The 25076-nt window shown below is 39.3% G+C and overlaps 1 protein-coding gene across 6 annotated transcripts in view; it reads right to left on the bottom strand.

The window, feature by feature from the left end:
- DENND5B (DENN domain containing 5B) overlaps positions 1-24430 on the bottom strand; it is a 135197-nt gene extending 110767 nt beyond the window's left edge. Inside the window, exon 1 of one of the 6 annotated variants that reach the window (XM_016152058.2) lies at positions 23952-24430. In XM_016152058.2, the coding sequence (XP_016007544.2) occupies positions 23952-24078 (127 nt within the window). In that variant the 5' untranslated portion in view covers positions 24079-24430. The remainder of the gene's footprint in view (positions 1-23951) is intronic. The other 5 variants (XM_016152055.2, XM_036236684.1, XM_036236685.1 and 2 more) reach the window with 5 other exon arrangements.
- Positions 24431-25076: the final 646 nt, after the last annotated feature.

The following is a 25076-nucleotide window of genomic DNA, read 5'->3' as shown; positions in this document are numbered from 1 at the left end:
GGACGAGTTTCCTTCTATCATTCATTATGATGTACTGCTTAAGCACACAAAGTTGCTAAAAGGCAAACATTTCGGAATTATCTCAGGCCAGGAGTAAAAACACAAGAATGAAGTTAAAAAAAAAAAAATACCCTACTATGTCCAACAGCCGGTCATTTTCAAAATTTATAACATTAATATATTGTTAGCAGTAAGGATATACTGCCTATAGTTTGTCTCAGTGTTCTGCTTAATGAAAGTGTAATGGAAATGTAAAAATCTTGACAGCATTTACTAATATCTGTTTATTAATTATATACTTGAAGTTTACGGAAAGATTTAAGAACATCAATGAAAGAGCAAAAGGAACAAAATCAAAACATGGTAATCCACCAGAAAAAGGGTCAGCTATATGTTTACTATGACTGACCTTGAGCTTACCACCAAGTGAAAAATCTTAAGAATTGTATAAGGGAAGGAAAAGGGGGAAGAAAAAAAAGATACCAGGTGCTGTTGCTATCCCTTCTATGTTATTCTATCCTTTAAAAAACACTCGTAATTGTTTCCCTAAAATGTTTTACACTCACTTATTGATATGAACTTAAAGAGTGTTCATGAGCTATATTCAGCCGTTTTTCTCTTCTCCATCTACATTCTCTCCCTTGGTGATTTTATCCAGGCTCAAGGATTTAAAAAATGCACAATTTATAATTCCAGTGCAGTCTTTTCTCCTAACTCCAAATTCATGCACCTAACCACCTCTTGATTAAAATATGTAATAGGCATCTCAAACTGGAGATGTCCAAAAATTAATTCTGCACCACCCCTTCTCCAACATATGCAAACCACAGTCTTACCCCACCTGACAGCAACCCCGTTTTTCAAGTTGCTCAAGTCAAAACCTTTGGAGTCATCCTTGATTCCTCCCTTTCTCTCACACCCCACAATTTTTTTTTTTAAGTTTAATTAGCTGATATTCTTTTTTTCCTTTATTCTTTTTTCTTTTTTAAACATTTCTCCCCTCACTCTTTCCCCCAACACCCCACAATTTAGTAATAAAATCCTGTTGCTTCAATTTTCCAAATATATCCAAAATCTGATTATATTTCACCATCCATTCTGAGCTTCCATCATCTCTGACCTAGATTACTGCAAGCTTCCTAAAGGGTCTCCCTGCTTGTACCCTTACAAGTTAGTCTTCACACAGCTGCCAGATGATCCTTTTAAAGCTAAGTCAGAGGTCTCCCCTCTGTTCGCACTCTGAAATAGCTCCCCATTTACCTTAGTGTCAAAACTAAAGTCCTTTCAATGTTAAAAGGCTCTTTATGATCTGGCTCCTGTGACTCTTCTGTCCACCCGCCCCTGTTATTCATCCTGTTCACTCCTCCAAGCTCCTTAGGGTTAAGTCTTCAGACAGCCACCGCATCCCCACTTGAGGGCCTTTTTGGGCCTCTTCTCTAAGCCTGGAAGGCACTTATCCCCAAAATCCACTTGGCTAACTCCCTTACTTCCTTTAAGCTTTTGTTCAAAGATGCTTCTCTGTTTACCCTATTTAACATTGCAACCAGCCTTTCCCACACAAAAAGAAAAGACAAAAAAGAATTTACCCTTGGTGAACCCACCTCACCTACAAAGACTGTGGAAGAAAGTAGCAGAACTAAAGGAGGTATACTCTCATGGGAAAATAGAAAATGAGATTAGCTGAAACCTTTTGTCAAGACCCCAGTCAGGTTTAGGGACTTGAAAAGAGAACTCTATATGCAAAGAATAAACAAAAGAGCAGTTCAGTTACCATAAAGGATCTATACTCAGAGGCCCTATTTGAAAAATAAATATACAGCTATTACACACTAATGTCTCCTGGGAAAAAACAAAAAGCAAAACAAAAGAAAATTTAAAGCATAGACAGAATTTCCTTACTCACACATGGCAAAAAAGAACTAGCAAGGAAATAGATTCCAATTCCAGGTATATGCAAATAAATTAAATAATTTTGGCTCCATATACCTGTACCAGTTTGTCTGTAAGAGCTTACCTGAGAATTGATGCTCAGCTTTCAAAACAAGAAGCAAAAAACTCATCCTTTTGCAATCTGATTAGCCAACATTTGACTTCCTATATTTATAGTTTCAGTTTTCAACAAGAATGCCTAAAATGTCAATCTTTTTTAGGATAACATAAAGTGACAAAAAGAAAAACTTCCCACTTCAAGGGAGAATAAAAAATCAACAATTATTCAAATATGTAACTGAGTGCCTCATATTTGTTAGGCCTGTGATAGAGGCTGATATGATCTCAAGAGTGTAGTGACTGCAGTCAAAATGAGGTACGGACATCAACCACACAGGCTTTTTTTTTTCAATGTATTTATCAATTATATTGACAATAGCTACACATTCTGGAAGTTTTCTCATTCAATAAATGTGTCATGAGCATCTATTATATGCTGAGGGGTTATAAAAGTAAACGATGGGTTATATTTACTGTTTCCTATGTACCCAAGTACTGTATATTACCTCATTTATCAACCCAGTAACTTTATGAGTTAAATATGTCCCTGCTTTGGAGATGATAAACTAACACTTAGAAAGTTTAAGAAGCAAAACTAGCAAGTGGCAGATTTCACCTTAGGCACTTTAAACTCCAGAACCCATGCTCTTAGCCACTATGCTAAGGCTTCCCTCAAGTCTAGAGGGTAGGAAGATATACTTAGAAAGAATGTTAATACATGCAGCCAGCCCTGCCTCCTTCATGCCCGAAGGTCTACCTGACAAATAAAAACGGCAAGTTAAGGAGCCACAGGTAAAGAGTGCGAACATTCTATACTACAGAATTACTCCCTAAAGGACAAATTTAATTTTAAACAAATAAATGGCTTATAGTTGTGTTTGATCTAGGTAATCATAGCAATTTTATAAGAAAGAAAAAGTAAATGAAAATAATACACAGAAATAACTAATTTTCAGCTTTTCTACTCTAAAAAAAAAATCTGCTCTGTAGTAACTTCAAATTAATTACTTCAGCAACAAGACTTCTAATTCTGTCCAACTCATCTCTTCCTAACACATAGGAACAAAATCAGGTGACTTGTAACTTGTGACAGCACAAAACTAAATACCACTTTAAGTATTTACCTAGAAACTTTACAAATTCCAAATACTTATGTTCTTAGAAAGGGCTTCCTTCTGTCTCTAAGTGAAACTTCTTTTTGCACGTTAGCCACACAAAGCTTCCTAAGACAGATGGGCAGCCTGTAAGGCCTTCAAATCCTTTGTTTAAATGGTGGCAAATGGGTCCTATTGACCATTAAAGTCAGCCAGGTTTCTGGGAAGCACTGACCCCAATAAAGCCATTATGTTTCTTCATCGTTCAAACCAGAACAGACAAAGAAGCCAAAGCCGAAAGAAGAGAAACCAAAGGAAGATGAGACTTAAACATTAAAATCAATATCATACAAATCTGTGACACAAACATCCCGTTTTCCAACACTGCTGTCACAGTGTAAACCTACAAAAATGGAAAGACCAACCCTACTCTATTTTTAAAATCTTAATCCATCACTCAGCTAGGTAAAATCTCAGCAAACTGCCAACCTCCTTTAAAAAAAACAAATGAGGGCTCTCTTACCCATGTAAAATGAAGCTAATGGAAGAAAATCAGATTTGAACACTGAAGACATTCTCAATACTGGCAAAGTTTCTTCTTAAAAAAGAAGTAGGAAAAACCAGGTGAATCTCAAGTTACTATTCAGTAAAAAAGCCATCTCATGAGCTTTAAGAGGAATTTATAAGACCAATTTTTGGAACTTTTGTTTTTGAATGCTAAATAATAATCCTAGTGTCGATGATCTGAAGTAAAAGTTTATTTTAAAATATAAAAGGATTGCTTATGATCCCTCTTGATTTACATCCTAAAAGATCACCGGAAAATTATTAAGAAACTAGTAAATACCTTTTATAAATAAAATGTTTTAAGTTTGCTAATCTTATATGTTCCCTAAATCAGAAGTAAAATATCTTTAATGAAAATGACACAGGCTGCTTAATGATCAGAGGAGATTCATAATTCAAATATGTTTAAGAATTATAGATACTTTTTAAAGCATGATGAACTATACTGATTACTTTAGCCATTGTGTGCTCTTAAATCCTACATTAATCTGCCCCACACCTTATTTTGCAAGACACTTTCTGAGTATATACAAACTTTTTCTCAAGTGTCTATTCTATATTGATTATATCCACAGCAACAAGAAAACAAAACAAGGGCAACCCACTGCAACTCCAGATTGGCTACCAGAAGATCATAATACGTGAGGATCTAATGGAAACAAGGCAGGGAATGCTGGAGTCCATGAATATTTCAGAAGAATAATGAAAAAGTGTGCCAGATGGGTTGGCTTGCAACTGGCTAACAACTAAATTTCTGACCAAAGCCAAATGCTTCCTTACATAAATTATCAAGCGCTTTTCAGTTCCCTTCCACTGTCATCCTTTTCCTTTTATTTTTCATTTTCCTTCTTCTCTTTTTTAAAGAGCAATAAATACCATCATCACTTCTCTTCCAAAGTGGGGCTGTAAGGAAAAAAATTTTTTTAAAGAAAAGAACACCTGTGTGCCCTATACTGCTGAGGCTGAAGTATGAAACCAGGTGTTATTACTGAAACAAAAATGAAGAAGTGCTACAAAAGCCTAACCACACTTTTTCAAACAAAGTAGTTTCAAATAAACATTAACTGTCAAGGTTTAGCAACAGCATAAATACAAATCAACTCTGCTTAGCCATCAGAGGTGAAGGCTCATCCTTCCTACCACACACTGGTCCCTGCCCACCTCTCCACTCTCCACTTCAGTGTTCATTCTGATATGCTACCTCAACTGCTACGCTATATTCCATGTACAAAAGCAGCTGAGTTAACTTGTATTCTCAAGTTCTTTTAACAATAATAAAAACTTAACGTTTGAGTGCCTACTATGTGCCAGGCACAGTTCTAAGCATCTGACCAGCAAATCTCAAGGAGTTAAGAGTACGATTATTTCCAGGTAAAGAGAATTTAAGTAACTTGCCCAAAGCAGACTGGCTTCAGAGCCTGCACTCAAACTCTGCAACAGTGCTTCTCTAAAATAGTTGTACGCATTATTTCTTTCAAACACAGACAGTATCGAAATCCTGCACATTACTATAGCTTTGGTGTGCTCTATTTAAAATGGTTGCTGAAGATTATAAATCCTAAATCAGTGTTTGAAAGCTTTAACACTGCCAAAGTCAGTGTGTGGTAGCCAGCCTCCAAGATGGCTCTCAAGGATCCCTGCCTCCTGGTCTTCAAAGCCTCCTTCTCACAGTGGACCAGAGTTGGTCTGTTTGACCAATAGCATAAGGCGGAAATGATGGCATGCCATTTCTGAGGTTGTTATAAAAAATTACTGTTTCCGTCATGACCTCCCCACCCCTATCACTTGCTCTGAGAGAAGCCAGCAGCCATGTCATTAGGACATATAGGCGTCCTGTGGAGAAGCCCACATACTGAGGAACAGAGGCCTGCAGAAACACACAAGTGAGTTTGGAAGCGAATTCTTAAGCTACAGTTGGGCTAGGCCCTGAGATGACTACAGCACCTGCTAACAACTTGACTGCAACCTTATGAAACAGACTGAGCCAGAAACACTCATCAAAGCCGTTCCTGGATTCCCAACCCTTGGAAAGTATGCAAGATAATAAATGCCTGTTTTGAGCATTATGTTTTAAGGTAATTTGTTCCACAGCAATAATAAATACAATCAAGCAGCCCTAATGACAAGCTTGTTTATAACAATGGCATTAAAAGAGCCTTCTAAAGATTTCTAAATATCCAAGTTGGGATAACACTGGTGTTTTTAATAATTAGTTACTTCTCAAAATATATATCAATATAACTTTAAAAATGTTAAAAGCACATGCAAGGCTTACTTCTTGACTTAATTATTTGGTTAATGAGACTAAGACACTTTATGTTGTTTATCTGATACATAAATTGATTGTACCCAGGATCTGAAAATTAAATAGAAAATTAAAACTCATTTTTTAAAAGTACATAAAAGAAACTTTATTTTTAAAGACACATTCTGAAATATTATGAATGAAATAACATAAAATCTGGAATTTGTTTCAAAATAATTCTGTAGTGGTAGGTAGGAGTAAGAAGGTGAAGATGAAATAATATTGGCAGTGAATTGATAATTAGTTGATGGGCACATGAGGGTTCACTATACTATTCTCTCTACTTTTGCGTATATTTGAAATTTGCCATCTCAAAGAGGTCTTTTTTTTCCTAAGCACACAAAACAAACCATACTCTACACTGGATAATTTCCTACCTTCCACCATAATCCATCAAAACTTCCACTTAGCGTAGTAATACTCCATAAAGTCAAGGTGATATCACATAATTTGTAGAACTGTATCTTACCAAAGAAAAGGGTTAAACTAAAACATGTGTTCTGTATTTCTTTAGAGAATAATTTTTTTTTTAAATAAAGCTTTTATTCACGATTTTCAACTATCTATTAAAAGATCGTGGATAGTTTTCAACTACCTATTAAAAGAAAGGATTATATCTTTTGAGCCCTTTTACATTTAGGCTATTGAGCCCTCTTGACCAACTTAGATGTCTTGATTATGAGAGTGCCTGCCATCAATTACATGCAGATAATCTATTCCTAAAACAGACAGGCAGCCAACAGACTCTGTAATTCTCATGTGTACAAAAGTCCAAAGTTGGTCCTGTTTTCATTCAGAATGTGATTTAAGTTCACATATAATGGGTTTATTACTGTTCTTTTATAAGTGAGCTGCTTTCCAATGAATTAAATAGGTGGGCTCTGAATCAAAACCACAGTGAGATACCATCTCACACCTGTTAGAATAGCTATAATCGACAGGACAAGTAATAACAATGTTGGAGAGGATGCGGAGGAAAAGCAACCCTCATACGCTGCTGGTAGGACTGCAAACTGGTACAGCCACTATGGAAAACAGTATGGAGGTTCCTCAAAACACTAAGAATTGATCTACCATACGATCTAGCAATCCCTCTACTGGGTATTTACCCCAAAGACTTGAAAACTCAAGTCCGGAAAGATATTTGCACATCGACGTTCATAGCAGCATTATTCACGGTGGCCAGGACATGAAAGCAACTGAAGTGTCCTACGACAGATGGCTGTATGAAGAAGCTGTGGTACATATATACAATGGAGCATTACTCAGCCATTAGAAGAAATGAAATACTGCTATATGTGACAACATGGATGGACCTCAAGATAATCATGCCAAGTGAAATAAGCCAGACTGAAAAGTTGAAAATCACATGATATCACTTATATGTGGGATATAAACCTAAAAGCAACAAATGAACAGGACAAACAAACAGAGACTCATGGACATGAACAATGGACTAGTGGTTACCAGAGGGGAGGGGGTGTAGGGAGGGAAGGTAGACAGGGTAAAGGGGATCAAATATGTGGTGACAGAAAGAAATCTGACTACGGGAAGTGAACATACAGTGTAAATATATATATATGCCTTACTGTTAAAGTGTACCGCTGAAATTTATTGGATTTCATTAACCAATGTCACGATAAAAAAATAAAAATAATAAAAAATAAAAAAATGTAAACAAATTTTTTTAAAGAAAAAAAAAAGGTGGGCTCTGTTACACATGAGAATGATTAAGTTCCCTGTTGTGAAAGGGGCCTGAATTTAAATCCAAAAGAACCTTCCTCCTGGTCTTACTTCTGCCACTAACAATGAAGTCAGGCACCTTTAAACATGACAGTCAACTGCAAACTAGGGACTGTACCTGACCTGCTAGAAACAATAAAAAATACAATGTGAGCGATACCGTTAATATTGACATTACTAAGTAAAGTGAGGTAGAAGGGCAATAACATACGTAAAAGGAATAAATCAAAGTTCAAAGGTGAGATCATAAAAGCAATAAGAAATATGTCATGAAACACAGCGAACGCCTCTGGAAGTATGTACAAGAAAGGGATAACTACGGTTCTGTCTGGGGAAAGGAACTGGATGCCTGGGGGAAGAGATAAGACATATTTTTAACATAACCTTTTTGTATCTTCTGAACATGATACCACATCAATATGTTACCTATTTTAAAAAATTAGCCATCAGTAAAAAAGGACATAAACCCAAGAAAGTGTCTTTAAACATCTAAAGAGAATTCCAGCAATACCTTAAAAGTCAGTGTCTGAGGCATAATCCAATCAATTATGTTAATGAGGATATAGCTAATGTTTACTGAGCAATTACATCCACCCGGGCTCTACAGTAAGACCTATACACTCACTGTCAGCCGGTTGATAAACATAGTTCTAGAGTAGTACCAGATGACCTGAACATTCTAGGTGTAAATGCCTAGAACCCCAGTGCAAGCACCACCAGACATTCAACCTGGTTATTTGTCTGCTGTACAAACTCTAAAATGTTAAAGAACATATGGTTGGTTCACTGCCTCATAGCTGCAGAACACAGATGCATTTTCAATGCACCATGAAAGCCTGCAATGAAAACAACTGTGCATTTTAATTACAAGCTAAAGCAGTGCAGGAAAAGGTAAATTATTTAGTAATTAATGCCCAACAAATTATCCTACCTCAAAATAAGTCTCAGCTTGTATCCCTCAAAAGAGAAAGAAGGAAGGAGGGGAAAGGGAGAGAGAATGCATCAAGATGACAGCTAATGTTTTGTAGCATGAGTTAGGTGTATAAATAGAGGTACGAGTGACAGGATGGAAAGAACATAGAATTTTGGGTCTGAAGCCCTGAATTCAAGTTCTCACTCTCCCACCTGCCTGTATGTATATCCTTTAACATAGTTAATCACAACTATCATAATATATGGAGAAAGTGATCTTAATCCTTCCTGCTATAATGGAAAATAGTCATACTAGCACCGTCACTAGCACAAATTCAAAATTAACCTAACTGGCCATCCTCTGAAACTTATTTCCTCCAGTGTTCCTTCTTTCCATGAATGTCACTATCATATCCATAATCTCAGTCACGTACGTCTCATCTCCCCAGTAACCTCACATACAAAACGGCTGTCAATTCATCTAATGTCTATTCTACCTTTCAGATCCATCTTTACTCCCACTGCCACTATCCTAATTCAGGTTTTCCTCTCTAGTTTGTTTTACAGAACAATCTCCTCATTGGTTTCCCCACTTCTAGCTTCTTTCCATTCTATAGCCCTCAACCAGAGTGATATTCCTAAAGCATAGCTATGAGCATGCCATTTCCCTGTTCGAAACCTTTGAGGGGTTCTTTTCTGTCTTTCAAGGGGCCCTCTTCACAGTCTAGCCTTCAGCTGAGTTGCTTCCCAGCAGCCACTCCCACCCCCTTTCCACTGTGAAGCAGTCCTGTAGTTTTTTCCAATCACAAATTGGTCTTTAAACAGTCAGTTTAATCCCATCTCCCTTGCAGCACTAACGGTTCAAGGATGGGCCTCAAGGAAGCGCGACATAAAGTGTTCTAATCGTAACAACTCCTCAGAATTTTGTTTCATGACATGAGTGGGGAGTGGATGAGGAAAGTTAAATCTTTTCTTAGGCAAGGTGTGATGTACAAATGTGAAGCTTAAACTGCTGCCACCACTTTGTTATCATTAAGTTACATGAAGAGTTAACGCTGGGGATAGACAGACCATAAAGAACTGCAGTGAAATGGAGTTAGAGCTCTGCTCAAATAATACCTGAACATGCCCCCCCCCACACACACACACAAATACTGTGATGTGAACCAGCCAAACGCCTTTATCTCTTAGGATCTCTTTGATCTATTCTGATAGAAAAATCCTCCAAAAGCTAGATTCAACCTCTCTTCCCAACTCATCTCCCACTCCATCAAATGCTTAAAGCAGACTAATCTACAGATCTCTTTTTATTTCTAGTTCTAGAAACAAAAAGTGGAAACAAAGATCTAGCCATAAATAAACACCCTTTCCCCATGGTTTGCCCCTTTACTTTCTTTTGCGACTGTTATAGTAGTCTCCAAAAACTTTTTAAATAAGCAATGCGTCACAGTACTTAAAGCAATTAAAATTCACTTCAATTCAGCCCATCCTAAAAAATAACTAAACAGAAACAAAAATGCAAATAATATTTCTCCAGATAAGAACTAGAATTCTTTTTTGAAAAAAATTTTATTTTGGAGTTTTGTTTACTAAAAAAAAAATTTTTTAAATGCACGGTCATTACTAATAAAAGTCATATTCATGTCAGTAAAGTAATATATTTAAATGAAATGAAGGAAGCTCATCTGTCCTTGTATAAGTTTTTCCAATTACTATGACAAAGATTTCTTTGGTTTAAGATCTTTGGTTGGTTGGTTGGTTGGTTGGTTTAAACATATGAAACTCATGATAAGTGTGTTTTAGGAGAAAAGTCATTTCCCAAAAGGATCTAAGAGCACCAACAGCCAAATCGGAGCAAGACAATGAAAAGACTGACCCTGTTCTTATTATTCTGCTACATGGAAAGGGAAACGTCAGGCATTCTCTGCATTCTCGGCAGCCACTGCCAGCTCCGATCATGAAATGTTTGCACGACCCTTACATGGGAGACAGGAAGGGAGCTGTCAGGGACAAGTGTCATATCTGCTGTGGCTTCTAGATTCAGCCTCCCTAAGCTATTTCTCTCTCCCAACAACCTGAAGGTACACAGCCAGATTTTCCATTGGGGGTTTCTTACACTGTCTAAATGTATTTCCCTTCTGCTACTGATTATGAGTAAATCAGATTCCCAGTAAGTCAGGGATCAAGACTTCATCTTATTTGTCACTGAACTGTCTCTTTTGCTTACGAGTTTCTCCTTCCTGTCTTCCCATCTCATTTGTCACCAGTGCTTTCCTCTTTCCCATAATGGAGGGAAAGAAAAAAAAAGTTTAAACAGATTATTTTAGCTTTAAACTCCTGAGAGTCAAAGCTACTCTTTCTTTTCCCATTTCTCTTTAATTACTGATAGTGAGGATTTGGGTTAAAAAAAACAAAAGTGTTGCAAGCACTAATGATTTAATTTTTATCACTCAAAGTAAACACCTGAGGTTGACAACTCCATTTTATTTATTCATTCACTCTTTCAATCAACAATTGCAGAGATCTTTACAGATGTCATATACTAAATTAGTGGCAAGGACTTGGAAAAAAAAATCTTACTGTGTTTCTTGGGTTGTTGCTCAGCCCCTTTAACTACACTACCTCAGTAAAACTGTCGCTCTGGCTTTTAGTTAGTGACCAGAAATTAGAACTTCTATTTTCATTTTAAATTCCACCCCTTTGGGATAATAGCTGATTATTTTCTTTAATGCAATCCTGTAATGTCCAGTTTTTAAACTCAGCACATATTACTTTTATAATGTAAAAGCCATAATTTTTTAAAAAGCAGTCACTGACTCTTATTATTTCAAACCAATTATTTTATTTATCCTCAGTCCTAGTGGAACATTCAGTAGCAGGAAAGTGCCATGTAAACCTAACGCTTCATTATTAAAAACTCTTCTGACAGTGCATAAAACAGACATTCCTCAGAAAGTTCTACTAAAATGTCTGAAATAGAGCAAATGTTTAGTTTTCTGGATAAACTTGATAACAGTCTGCAAAACAATAGTAAAATACATAGATAACCCCCAAACCTTTATTCTGACACTAATTTTATCCTCTCAAAAAAAAAAAAAAATTCTCTTTTATGAACTACTAACAAGTAGCAAACACAGATAAGTTTATTTCCTTTTCCCTGTCCCCGATTCTCTTTCTACTCTATTTTAGGCATCTGATAAGGTATCTTAAAAAGTGTTTATAAGATAAGCATATTAAAGCATTGATTATTTCTGAAAATATTCAATTTGTTGCTCTCGAATGACAGCCCCTGAATCTAAATTTTAACTTCTCGTACCTAAAAAGGCAACTGTTTAGTTGGGTCTCTCTTGGGTTTTCTCATCCCGGAAACTTCTAATTTTTAGCCTCTCCCTAAATAAGCATAATTACTTTACAATGTTTTACGCCAAAGGAAGAACATAGTCATATACACACCCACAAAAACTAGAAAGTTCTTATTAGAAAATATATAGACAGGCTTTTCAAATAAAAAAATTTATAAAATTCATGCCTACATTAAATCTGAATGTTATCCTCAATTCTAAGGACGTCTTTCAAGGAAGCTTAAAGCTTTATGTTGCTGTGTAAGGAAACCTGGGCAGACTGGAGAAAAACTCAAAGGCCCATAATCTCATCACAAAGCAGCAAGGTCAAAAGGTAGAGGTCAGGGTACAGGGGAACAGGGCACAAAATAGTTCCCACACTTGAGAGGAGACTATATCTCATTATTCCAGTATTCAAAAAGTATTCAGTTGTGATTACTAAAATAATACAACCATTTACACTCTCCTTTAAGCCCCAAAGCAAATCTGAATTTTACGAAAGAATTTATTCTTAAGAGCAAGGTATTTAAGAAATTACTTCTTTCTTCTCCCTACATTGGGGGAGGGGGGCAGCAGGGACCACCAATCTCCCTCTCTCACACATACACCAATGTTTCAGCTGTCCCTCAAAGACTTTCAACAGAAGAGACTGATCTATTCAAGAGTTCAATGGAGCACAGAAATAAATACTAAATGTGCATACATGTCAACAGACGTTTCTCATCAAGGCCTGTGCCCCTTAATGATTCAACAAATTATGTCTACTTCTGGGTCTTATAGCCACATTCAGAAAAAGCTAAATTTTTACTCCTGCTTGATTTCATTCCAGGGAAGAGTGAGCATGATTCTTGTTAAACTTTCAAAAGGCACGATCTTTGTGCAGGAGGCTATGACCCCTCCAGTAGACAATTAAATCTATGGGGTCTCCAGGGTCTGGGCATTGGTCTGGATGCCTCTGTCCCATTTCTCACACTCTAACCATAAAATGTAGTAGAAGAAAGGGTGAGAAAGAGATCAACGAGATCAGTATAAAAGGACTTTGAAATAACAGGTGCGGTTTTAATTTTTTGTTTTCTGCCACCTTCCAGCTTCCATACACCCACACCTGAATGCTCTTCCCACTAGTTCCTTCCACCAGGGACAAATGAGGTTCACAAACGGTTCACAGCAAATGAGGCCTGATGGTCCTTCGCCATGAGGAATAACGAGATTTTGCATTCGAGTACACACAGCTTTCATCTATTTATTTAAAATCAAACCATAGCCAGGGCTGCCAGTGGAAAAATAAGCACTGCCAGACAGGAGAGAGAACAACTAAATAAAATAACCTATTTTGGCATAATCACCTCAGTGGTATCAATGCTTATGTTTTAATAAACTGTGAAATCACAGTCACTGTTCTCGTGAACAACGGCACAAAGCAAATGAAGTCAAGTACGAAAGCTCAGTTCCCTGGAGCTAAGCCAGAATATTCTGAAATCCAGACAAGTTTATTTATTAAGAAAAAGAATACACTTGAGACAGGAGATGGGAAACATTTTTAAACAATCTGTTATCTTGTTACCCCAGCCATTTAAATTTCCTTAAACTGAAGAGAAATTAACCTAGAAAATGAAACAAAACACTATGGTCCTGGAAGTGAATCATCCTAAACTTTACGCCTATAAACCAGCCCTAAATTCCTACTGCTCACACTATTCTTACAAAAGTCAATCTCATCCTTATGGAATTCCAGTTGATACATTGGTGCTGATTCTTATGACAGGGAGGACATTCAGGGCAGGAAACTGTACAAGAGTAGGAGATGCTCACTGCCCCTCAAAACAACTCATGTCTCATCTGCTAGGGGAAACCGATCCCTCCCTGCTATTTCAGGTCCCATCTACGGGGGGGGGGGGGATGATATAAACTTAATGTATACAAAGAATATTGTTTACCTGGCAGAATGTCCCTGTTTTCTCAAAGGACCATGAGAAAAGGAAAAGGACAGAAACCGAAGGGATGTTAGGAACAAAACGCAGGAAACCTGAAGAGCTGCGGCACATAAACTCTTCCCAGTTTCTGCTGGGGATGAAGGTAACTGGAGGAGTCAATTAAACATGAGAAATTTTTCTTCGCTATGAGGTTTTAATGACATTGGAAATGTTGGCCAAAAGAATATTTCTTCTTCTATAGGTTTTTATAAAACAGAGACAACCAAATGAGAAAAAAGAAGGTGGCTTCATGAGGACTAATGTGAAAATAGGAGTGATCTTTGAAAAAGGAACGAGGAAAAAGAAGTACAAAAGCCTGGTCTGAGCAAACGTGTGACAAGCTGTACTGTGGAACTGACTATCAGAAACGTAATTTAAATATCGCTTCTACACTAATGTGTCTTCGAACTACAGAATAATTTCCCATGTTACATAAATGACAGTAAGAGTGTGACGTACCAGAAAAGAGGAAGACTGGTAGGGGCAAGAAAACATGGTCTTCAGAGCAGAAACCTGGACTCTCCAGACTTGGGCAGAAAAGAATTACCCACAACAAGTGGTTTTACATCATAAGGCCTCAGAGATCTAGAAAAGAGACTACTTAAAAATATCTTTAAACTGGGTTTCACAGTTTAAAATATAGAGGTCCACACTGCACCTAAGGATTCAGAGCATGCTCATCCTTCACAGCATGGCCAATCTTGAAAGATTCTACAACTCTAAAATTCTTCCTCATATTCTTACTGCACTCTATAATAAGCTCTACCTTGGAGCCAGACAGCCTGGAATGCAAACCCAGCTCTGGCTCTTACTGTCTGGGAGTCACACAACATCTCTTTAAACCTCAGCATCCTCATTTGCAAAAAAATACCTTCAAGTTATTATTGTAACGATTAAAGATGTTTACAAATCACCAATCATAATTCATGATCCAATAGTGTTCGCTACTTTCATAGCTTCATCATATAAAGATGATTTCTTGGAGCTACCTCTAACTTAAGAGTACAAGTATATACCTTTTAAAGCCATTTAAAAAAAGCATTATTTCAAAAAGTTTTCTGTACCATTCATATATATCAATAAAAAATATTAATTCAAGAAGTCCATGTTAATTAAAATATTTACAATATTTAATTCAGAATATAATAAATGCCATGGATTCTTGGGAAAGGTGCAGGGATGTCTGAGAAAGCAATTGTTTCATGTTCTTCTATTTTCATGATGTGCTGTCTCAGCAGCATATATAAAATACTTCCACTTTTATTCCTAGAATTCTTAGTTCTTACCTCCTTACACTCAGCCAACCATCTTTGCATTTTGTTTGAAAGTAATATGAAAAATACAATCTCATGCTAAAAATTTTTGGAATCTCTGGCTAAAAGGTCATCATATGAGGACATCTTAAAAAGTCAAGCTTTAGGTAGAACATTATACAAAGTACAATAAAGACAAAATATAAATGGAAAATATATACAAACAACTAAACTTTATAGAAGCAAAGAGAACTATCCTGGCTTATCATGCCCCAAACTGATGTGATGCCCATGAAGAAGGAAACTATGAATCCAATTTCCCTAAAATACTCCACTAAAACCACAACTGATGCTACAAGTGCTCTTTAACACAACCACTTTCTGAAATTTCACAAACACTACCCACTATTTATGTGCTCATCACTTGGCACTAGTTTATAAATAAATAAAACATGTTATTTGCTTTAAAGAGTCAAAACCTTGCTGATACCTGCATGCTTGCTTGCATAAAGCTGGTAAAGAAAAAAACGGTTATTAATTTTACTTATTACAGTTTATTTCAAAGGGCAGGAATAGGCTAATATATATTATAGACAAGTAATTTTAGTAGCTCACCACAAAGATGATATATGTATTTTTAAAAAACTAATCACTCATCTACACTCTTGCTTTTTCATCAATCTCAAGCTTCTCAAAAAAAAAAAAAAAACTCTACCTTCTATTTCTTCTATTTTAGAGGTTAAAAACCCACACATAAATCAAATGTATTAACCCCTGTCAGTAATAAAATAAGTTATATTTCTGTCTATCTCAAATTATCTCATTCATTTAATCAAACGATCTGAGTCCCTATTATGAGCTAGGCATTATTCTGGTTACCAGGGGTAGTACAATAATAAACAAGAAACAAAGGTCCTACCCTTTAGGAGCCAACAATCTATTGGAGAAGATGGACATTTAAAAGTAAAAGTAAAGAAATGCATCTACAATATGTTGTCAGGATAAGTGTCATGAGGAAAATTAAGCAGGGCATCTGGCAAGAATGAGGCAGGCAGAGGGAAGAAGGACACTATTTTACACAGGATGGTCTGGCAAGGCCACTCTGAAGAGGAAACAGGTGTGCAAAGACCTGAAGGGTGGGGAGAAGCCTTTCTTGCAAAGATGTAGGGCTGCACTGTCCAACAGGGTGGGTAGCCACTCACCTACTCATACGTGGCCATTGAACACTTGAAAGATGGCTAGTCCAAACTGAGATATGCTGTGTTAAATACACACTGGATTTTAAGGATTTAGTAACAAAAAAATGTTAAGTATCTCATTAATAATTTTTGTTGACTATATGTTGAGATAGTATCCTAGATGCATATATTAAATATCATTAAAATTAATATCACCTGTTTTCTATTTTTTAAATGTGGCTACTAGAATATTTAAAATTACAAATGTGTCTCACATGTAATATCAGACAATGCTGGTCTAGGGGAAGAGGATTCCAGCAAGAGAAGAGATGAACAGGCCATGAGATAAGAAGCTTGCTCTGTTTAAGAACCTACAAGAAATCCAATGTAGTTAGAAAGAGTGATCTAGTCAGAACAGGAAGCAAAGGTAGGTAGAGAGAAACTCATCAAAAGCTTTGTAAACCAGGGTTTATAGACTAAATATTTGTGTCCCCCCAAAATTCATATGATGAAATTTAAATTCCCAATGTGATGGTATTTGGAGGTTGGTCCTTTGGGAGGTACTTGCTTAAGTCCTAAGGGTGGAGCCCTCATAAATGAGATTTTTGCCTATACATTCCTTCCAAGTAAGACTACCTATGAACCAGGAAGAGAGCTCTTCTCAGACACCCAATCTGCCCACATCCTGATCTTGAATTTCCTAAATCCCAGAGCTATGAGAAATAAATTTCTGTTGTTTATAAGTCACCCTCCCTGTCTATGTATGGCAGCCAGAAAAGATTTAAGATACAGGGTAAAGAGTCTGAATCTTAATCTGAATACAAAAAAAAAGATACTGAAAAAGTTAAAGTGGAAAAAAAATTATTCTAAGATCCCACCAGCTATTTTGTGGATAACTGGCAACATCATCCAAAATACCAGAATACAGACTTCTAGAAATTATCTAATACGGTAATTTCAAACAAAGGTCCCTGGATCTCTAAGAGCCCATGTAGGTAGTAATAACTGAGAGTCCATGAACTGATTTCAAAAGCTTATTAAAAATCGCACCCTTCCTGTAAAGAAAAATGTACAGATTGATTTTTTTCCCCCTTTCCTTGTAGCAGAAATTGTAATTACTCGATTGGTCTTCATGTGGTGTATGTGGGATATATTAGTCCTCATGTTTTGTCATTTAGGATTAATTTTTTTTAACTGATGCATCTAGATTTTTTTACTTGAAAACAATTTCAGGCCCATGGAAGAGAGGAGTGGTATGTTGGGAAATCAGCCATCTCGGTTAACCCTCTCGAGACAGATGAAAACACTGAGGCCCAGAGCTGTCCTAAGAGACAGGCCGGGGCTGGAATCTTGGCTTCTGACTACGTGTCAGTTTTAACTACTGTCTCACTGCCCTGGCAGCCATGGTTTCACAAGAAACTACACATTCCTTTCAAAAATTATAAACTTATCTAATAATGAGTAACAATTTATGCTAAGAAAAGACAGAAGACAAAACCCAGTAAGAGGAACAAAGAGGTTAAAAAAACTGAAAGTGTTTTTATTTATGTAGTCAATGCCTATATTTATATGGTAATATCTTATCTTTATAAACAAATACAGACGATAGACATTATCAGTCCTAGCCATAAGAAGAAACCAGCGAGGTCAAGCCATAGAGGTCACAGAGACCAGTAGTCTTCCTCTTAATTATCTTTCCTATATAGAAAAGTTAAAAGACGGTCTCATTTGATTATAGTTATCCAAGTAGGGTTCCGATCTGTATGATTTAGTGTATTACTAAGGAGGCAGCAAATGCAGTTGTTATGGGCATAGATGGATCATGGACTATCCATCCAGGTTTCTCACTTACATGAACCTGTGTGAAATACTTAAACTCAACCTCTGTTTCCTCATCTGTAATACAGGAAAACAGTGCCACTTCCTACGGTTGTGATCAGGATTAAACAAGGTAATAGCTATGAAGCATTTAGCACAGTGCATGAAGAAAGTACTAAATAAATGTAAGTTATTGTATTATTGCTATTTCATTATAGATTCTTACCAAATGGCGACTGTCACCTAAATATTCCACAACCTGGTACACTGTAAGCATTTAACATTAAGTAATTAATCCAAAGTGTAGTGGTTTTTTATACTTTACCAAAATAAAATTTAGGTCATTATCAACCCAAAATGTTAAAGATCTGGAGATGTGACACTTGTTTCCTAAACTGCCATATGTAGTAACTGTCTTTATCCTCCAATAGATCATAGAAGAGGAAAATGATTTCTTCCATATGGAGTATCATAGAAATTATGGCTAATAATGCATCGCATTCTAGACATTTACTTTATTACCCCAAGAGTGTCTGTGACCAGGAGTGGAAATCCAAGCAAAAGGATATATTCACACCTCAGCAGCAAATATTACTTGTACTCCTCCAGCCTCCTTTATCTATCCCCATCCCCTTTCTCTCCTTTTCTCTAACAATTTTCTCCTCCTCCAAAGACACACACGTCTCCCTTCTTCCCTATCCCTTCCCATCTCATCTTCTCTGGTCTGTCCTGCCTTAACAAATGGAGCAGATGTCTAAGCCCAGGGATTATCACAGAAATTTAGCTGTACCCACTATTGGACCAATTTCACTACAGTTCATTTCCAGTGGATTTTTAAAACCAAGTTATCACTATACCAGAACAACTGGCCTTGAATCTTCTTTGGCCTCACTAGAATGGAGGCTGATTCTTGTATTACTCCTTCCCTACTCCCCTAGTGACCATGCCAGACCTCCCAAACATAATCTGTTGTGGGCCAAGGATATCAACAAATCTAACAATTGAGGCACTACCAATAATGGTGGCCAGGGCCACTCCCATCCCACCCAAGCCTGGCCATTATTTTGCAAAGACATACTTTAGCAGTCTTGACTATGACATTCAGCCTGGAATAAGGGCAAGCCTGAAATGCTTGAACTCAAGTAAAGCTTGTATTTTTTCTGAGATTACATAAAATAACTGTGGAGCACAGTGTACTATAACAACCAGGCTCTAGTCTGATGTCTGCTGCTGATCAAATGTGACCTCTGAGAGGACCCTTCATCTCTCAGCCTTGGTTCTTCAATGTAAATGGTGTCTAAGGTCCCTTCCACAACTATCATGGCATGATATTCTGTCAGTCTCAACTAAATTTTGTATCTGAATTTAGACCAAGGTCTCCACCGCCTCTAAGCTCTTCTGGAAACCACACCCACGGTAATCAAAGCTAAAAATAAATAGCTTAGAGACACCAAGGAAGAGAGCTAAACAAATGCCTGTGGCAGGAACCTCACCCATCAGACTTCAATGTCTACCAGCAGGACTGAATCCAGGCTACCACGGGAATACTTTAAGAACATTCTGGTCACCACACAATTTGTAGACTCATATGTAAACCTCATAGTCATTCACTTATTAAACACGGTGTACTATGTATAAGGTACTAGGAAAGAGAGAGGCAAAACTCTTTCCTCTTGGGGACTTACATATTTATGTTATTTAAATAAAGGTCTAAGTATGTTCTTTATTTTTCCATTGCCTAAAAGATCTACTGCTGTAAATCAAACCACGTAAATTCCCATAGCTAGGTCTTTGAATGGGCCATAAAAGAAAATTTCAAAATGACATCTACCTTCTCTCATATCAACTAATTCCAATAACTTATTTCTACTTACATCTCTTTCCTTCTTTATACAATAAAAAACTGGTTTGAAAGTTTTTTTGTATCGTTAACATTTAAAGGAAATTTAAACATTTCTGCTTTAGCATGTAAGACATTTTTGTTTATGGATGAAGTATAAATTGAAAATATACAGTGAATGAGAGAAGCCTAACAGCTAAGATGTGCTAGGGAAAGAACAATGCATAATACCAGTATATCTGTATATGTAAAGACACGCATACACATATGTGTGTACGTGTGTGTATACTGTGTGTGTGTCCCTCCCCATAAAATTTCCAGGTCCTCCATTGAAAAATATTTTTTTATTTATATGTTTAAATTATTTCCACCTGTTAGAAGACCTATTTGAGATGAGACAAGTCTTTTCTATTGTTGGTAAAGCTGGTCTTAACTGGGAAGTGTCCAGAAAACAATTTTAAGGACCTGTTAACTTTATCATAAGGTCTTAGCCCATTTAATTGCTGCTAGATCATATAGTTTGTGTCCTTAACTTGATTTCAATGTCCCGCCACCTGCAGAGTATAAATTCTAGGAACATGCATGTATTAAGAAACAGTCTATGAAGCAACTTGTAAAATGTATGTTTAACAGAAGTCAATTAAAACCTTCTATAGGCAGGCATCAACTTGCTAAAAAACAATGTGATAAAAATAGATCTGTTCCAGAAAAGTAAAATAGAAACTTAACTTTTATTAACTTGGAAGCTAATGCAGCAAAACAGAAACAATCTTCTGACTAATTTGCCTACCTCACTGGCCTTGTTTCCTTGATCCCCAAATGCAGCTTGATGGAAAGAGACATGACAAGACTGTGAGTTTGGAACATGACACTACATTTTCTGTTTTCCGCTCATCTCACTGGCCACGCTTCTTAATCTCCTTGATAATGTCTCCTCTTCATCCACCCCACCTGTGAACATTGGAGTGTTTCTGGGACTCAAGACAATCCTTGAGCCTCTTCTCTTTCCTATCTGTACTCACTCCCTGGGTGATATTACCCAATTTCATGGCTTTCACTTATATCTAAATATAAATTTAGACCCCTGAGAGATGTCTTTGCCTACTTGATATCTCCATTTGAATGTCTAACGGGCACCTGAAACTTAACATGCCCAAAACTGAACTAATCTTCTCTAGCCTGCTTCTCCACCAGTCTTCCAATTTCAATAAATAGAAATGCTTATAATTGTTTAGGCTGAAACTCTCGGAGTCATCTTTGATTATTTTCTTTGAATATGAATACCATATCCCATTCATCAGCCAGTTCTGCTGGCTCTACCTTCAAAATATATCCAGCATATCACTTCATAGCTACTGCCTTGGTCCAAGCCATCAACCACTCTCAACTCAAATAATGAAAAAGACCCTCCTAATTAGTCTACCTCTATCCTTGCACAGGATATAGTCTAGTCGACACGGCAGCCACAGTAATCCTTTTGGATTACATCAGATCTCATCATTACACTGCTCAAAACCTTCCCAGTGGTTTCTCACCTCCAAGTAAAAGCTTAAGAACTCTCCTATGAGGCCCTACAGAATCTCCCCTATCACTTCTCTATGGTCATATCTACTACTCCCTGCACCGTCCCCACACGGCCCCCACCCAACCCCCCCGCCCCGCCCAGCTCCAACCACACTGGTCTTCTTGCTGTTACCTGCACAAACTGGGCACTACCCCACCTCAGGTCTTTGTGCGAGCCGTTTACTGTGCCTACAGCGTTGTTCCCCAAGACCATCTACGTGGCTTACTTCCCTGAAACCTTCAGGGCTTGTTCAAATGTCAACTTAATCCGTAAGGCTCCCCTAACCATCTTACTTAAAATCACAACCCCACCACCTAACCCATGTTGTTGGCACTACCCTAGCCTCATTTCCCTGCTTTATTTTTCCTCATAGCACATATTAGTGTCTGGCAAACTATATATATTTTCACTATTTGTTTACACTAGAATGTAGGGGCTAAGTGGCAAGGGTTTTTGATTGCTTTGTCATTCAACTATCTGTTGATATTGAAATATATCGGGTAAAATCGTTACTTCAAAACACTAAGTATTATGAGGAAATCTTAACTGCCCACACTCACACATAGTATTATAAAAGGAAAAGCCAGTTTGTCTAAAAAATGCATTAATAAATTTTTTACTGTTTTAATTTTGTTAAAGCTATTTGCACTATGCCCAAAGAGTCCCAAGCCACATCTCTACAGGTGTTTTAGTTTTACTAGGCATAGAGACTTGAGATGGAGAAGGAAAAAAATACAGGCTTTCTCCTTTCATCAGTCACCACTGAGAAAGCCTCCTAACAGACTTGGTACCATAAATTTTTAGGATGCTTAGGGAAGAAGAAATACTAGAAAATGAAATAATCCCTTCACCAATCCCCAAAGATGAATCTCTCCAAATCCCTCTGCAGACTTATATAAATTTAGAAAGTTTTTTCTAACTTGATATTCCTTAACATGAAATCTTAGTTGAAGACACAGTACATTAATTACACATAAAGAAAAACCTGGTAGTCATGTCTCTTTTTCAAAAAATTTTTAACTAAAAGTAGACTTATAGGTTTTGTTGAAAATGTTTTGCTGTGAAACTGACTTAAAAAGATACTCAGAGAAGATATACGTTGATGGGTACTATATCTTGAGGCTGAAGTTTTGTTTACTATTGTTTATTATTTAATACATTATGCCCAGTCCCCTATCCATCCAAAATGAGAGGGAAAAAAAAAAAACCACACACACACACACATCGATGCAATCAACAAGGAATGTTGTGTTCCAAAGGAAGCAGTTCTGAAAGGCAGCGATCTGCTTAACACTGACACAGATAAAGTTCAGGCAGTAGATGTCACTTGTCTTACCCATTTAAAAAAAAAAAAAATCAAGATTCAGATCCAAGAAGGCACGCAGAAAGAAACAGGCGTGAAAAATGAAATCAGTCGTTTCTCCCGGGCCTCCCTTCGGCACTGCGCACTCCTTCCCACCACCCCCCTCCCACCTACCTCCCACCCACCATCCTTTAACGGCCCCTTTTCCCAGCGTTGGTTCCCAAGCTCAACCCTGCACTGCGCCATCAAATGAGTCAAGAGGAGGGACGAGAGCCCCTCCAGGAAAACCCAGGCAGTAACACACAGTGCGCCCAACAGAGGGGAAAATATCTAACTACTGAAACTCGGGAACAGTGTCCGCAGTGTCAACAAAGCGTCGTGCCGGTCCCCAGCGTTCAAAGGTCCTCGCCAGCTCCGTGACACTGCCAAATCGACAGGATTCCAAAAGGTGACTCGACCGTCATCGCAGAACCCGAGGCGGGAGGCGGCGCGGACCGGGAACAGGGATGAAGTCCAACTCGCCTCCCGCCCTGCGCTCGCCCCGCAGGGCCACCACCGCCTTGGTGGGGACTCGCCCCGCATCCCAGCTGTCGCGGACGCTCCCTTCCCCGAGGGGGCCTGTTCGCCGCGTCACGTGTAGGGGCTGAAACTTCGCAGCCGGGGCGCAGGGGGTGGGGGGGGAGGAGTGGGATACACGGGATCGCAGCGAGGCAGGGGAGTCAACGTGCCCGGTGACTCACTGGCCGCCTCCGCGTGCAGCTGCAGGCGAGGGGGCCAGCGTGCTAGTGGGGGCCGTGCCCTCGGGGCCACCCCCCACCCCTGCCCCCGCTCCCATGATTAATAACCCCACGCCCGGGAGGCGAGAGCCCGGGGCGGACGCGCCAGGGCGGCACGTCGCCCGCGGGCTCAGGAGCGCACCCTGCACGCGGAATAAATAACAATGTCATTAAATCGCTGCCCGAGCGCCCGTCCGGCCGGGAAGCGGGCGCCGCCGGGAGCTGACTTTGTCTGGAGCCCGCACCCCGCCTCCCGCGCGTCCCCGGCGTCCCGCGCCGCCGCAGCCGGCCTTACCCGCCAGCTCGTCCGGCTCCAGCCCACTGTCCGCGTCGATCCCGCACAGCACGAAGTAGTGCGCGAAACGGCAGGCGGCCGGGGAGGAGCCCGAGCCCGGGCCGGGCGCCGCGCCGCTCCCGCTCATCCCGGCCGCACCGCTCCTGCCGCCGCCGCCGCCGCCGCCGCCGCCGCTCGCGAAGGCTGATAGCTGCCAAGGCTGCTGCTCCGGCTGCGGTCTCCGCGCGCCTGTCCTAGGGCGACACCGGCGCGCCCATGGCCGCGCAGTCGCCGCCCGTCACCGCAGCCTCGGTGCTCGCTCGGCGCAGGGGAAGCGGCCGCGGGCTCGCGCCCAGTCGGTCCCGATCCCGGTCCCGGTGGGGGATGGGCGCGCAGGGGGAGTGTCGGCGTGAGAGGCTCGCGCCGCCGCAGCTGCGCTCGCGAGCTGGGAGCCCCGGCGTCTGGCGCCTGCCGGTCAGCTGAGCGGCGCTCGGGCTGTGCGAGCGCCGGGAGGGCGGGGGCGCCCGGGACCCGCGCGTGGGGCCGAGGAAGACGGGCGGTGGGGAGGGCGCGCGCGAGAGGAGCACGCGTTGTGGCCGTGCGCGCGCGCGCGCGCACACACGCCTCTTGACCTCCTCCAACCAGCTAGCGGGATTCTGCCTCCTAAAGAGATGCTACCTACCCTAATGTTGTTTTTGTTGTTGTTTTGTTTTTTAATGCAGCTTTGAAGAAAGCTTAACAGCCTCTTTGAGATCATTTTCCACAACGGTCTGGACCATCAACACGTTTTAAACTGCGACAGAAGCAGATGTCTATCTAATTTTAAGCTCCTAGTCCTTGAATCCTTCCCCAAGCCCTCACCCCCATTCACAAGCCATCCTTTCTTAGGTGAATTGGTGACAACTCAGCGGTGGGAGAAAAAAAAAACACTCAATATCCACAAAGCATTGAGACTTCTAAAAGGACTACCACTGCCAGTTCCCGCCGCCCGTATCCCCTCCCACCCCCCCCCCCACTCCCCAGCAATTCCGTAATTTGTCCTGATATTTTCCAGGTCAGTGTAAAATAACCAAGGCGCTCCAATTCCTCAGCTCTGTACTCATTTGATACCATCAGCTCTCCCTGCAGGTACAATCCTAGACTGAT

Source organism: Rousettus aegyptiacus, unplaced genomic scaffold (assembly GCF_014176215.1).
Source record: "Rousettus aegyptiacus isolate mRouAeg1 unplaced genomic scaffold, mRouAeg1.p scaffold_m13_p_2, whole genome shotgun sequence".
In the NCBI taxonomy this organism is placed as follows: domain Eukaryota; kingdom Metazoa; phylum Chordata; class Mammalia; order Chiroptera; family Pteropodidae; genus Rousettus; species Rousettus aegyptiacus.
Note: the sequence above shows the minus strand (reverse complement) of the source record. Positions and strands in the feature narration are given on the sequence as shown.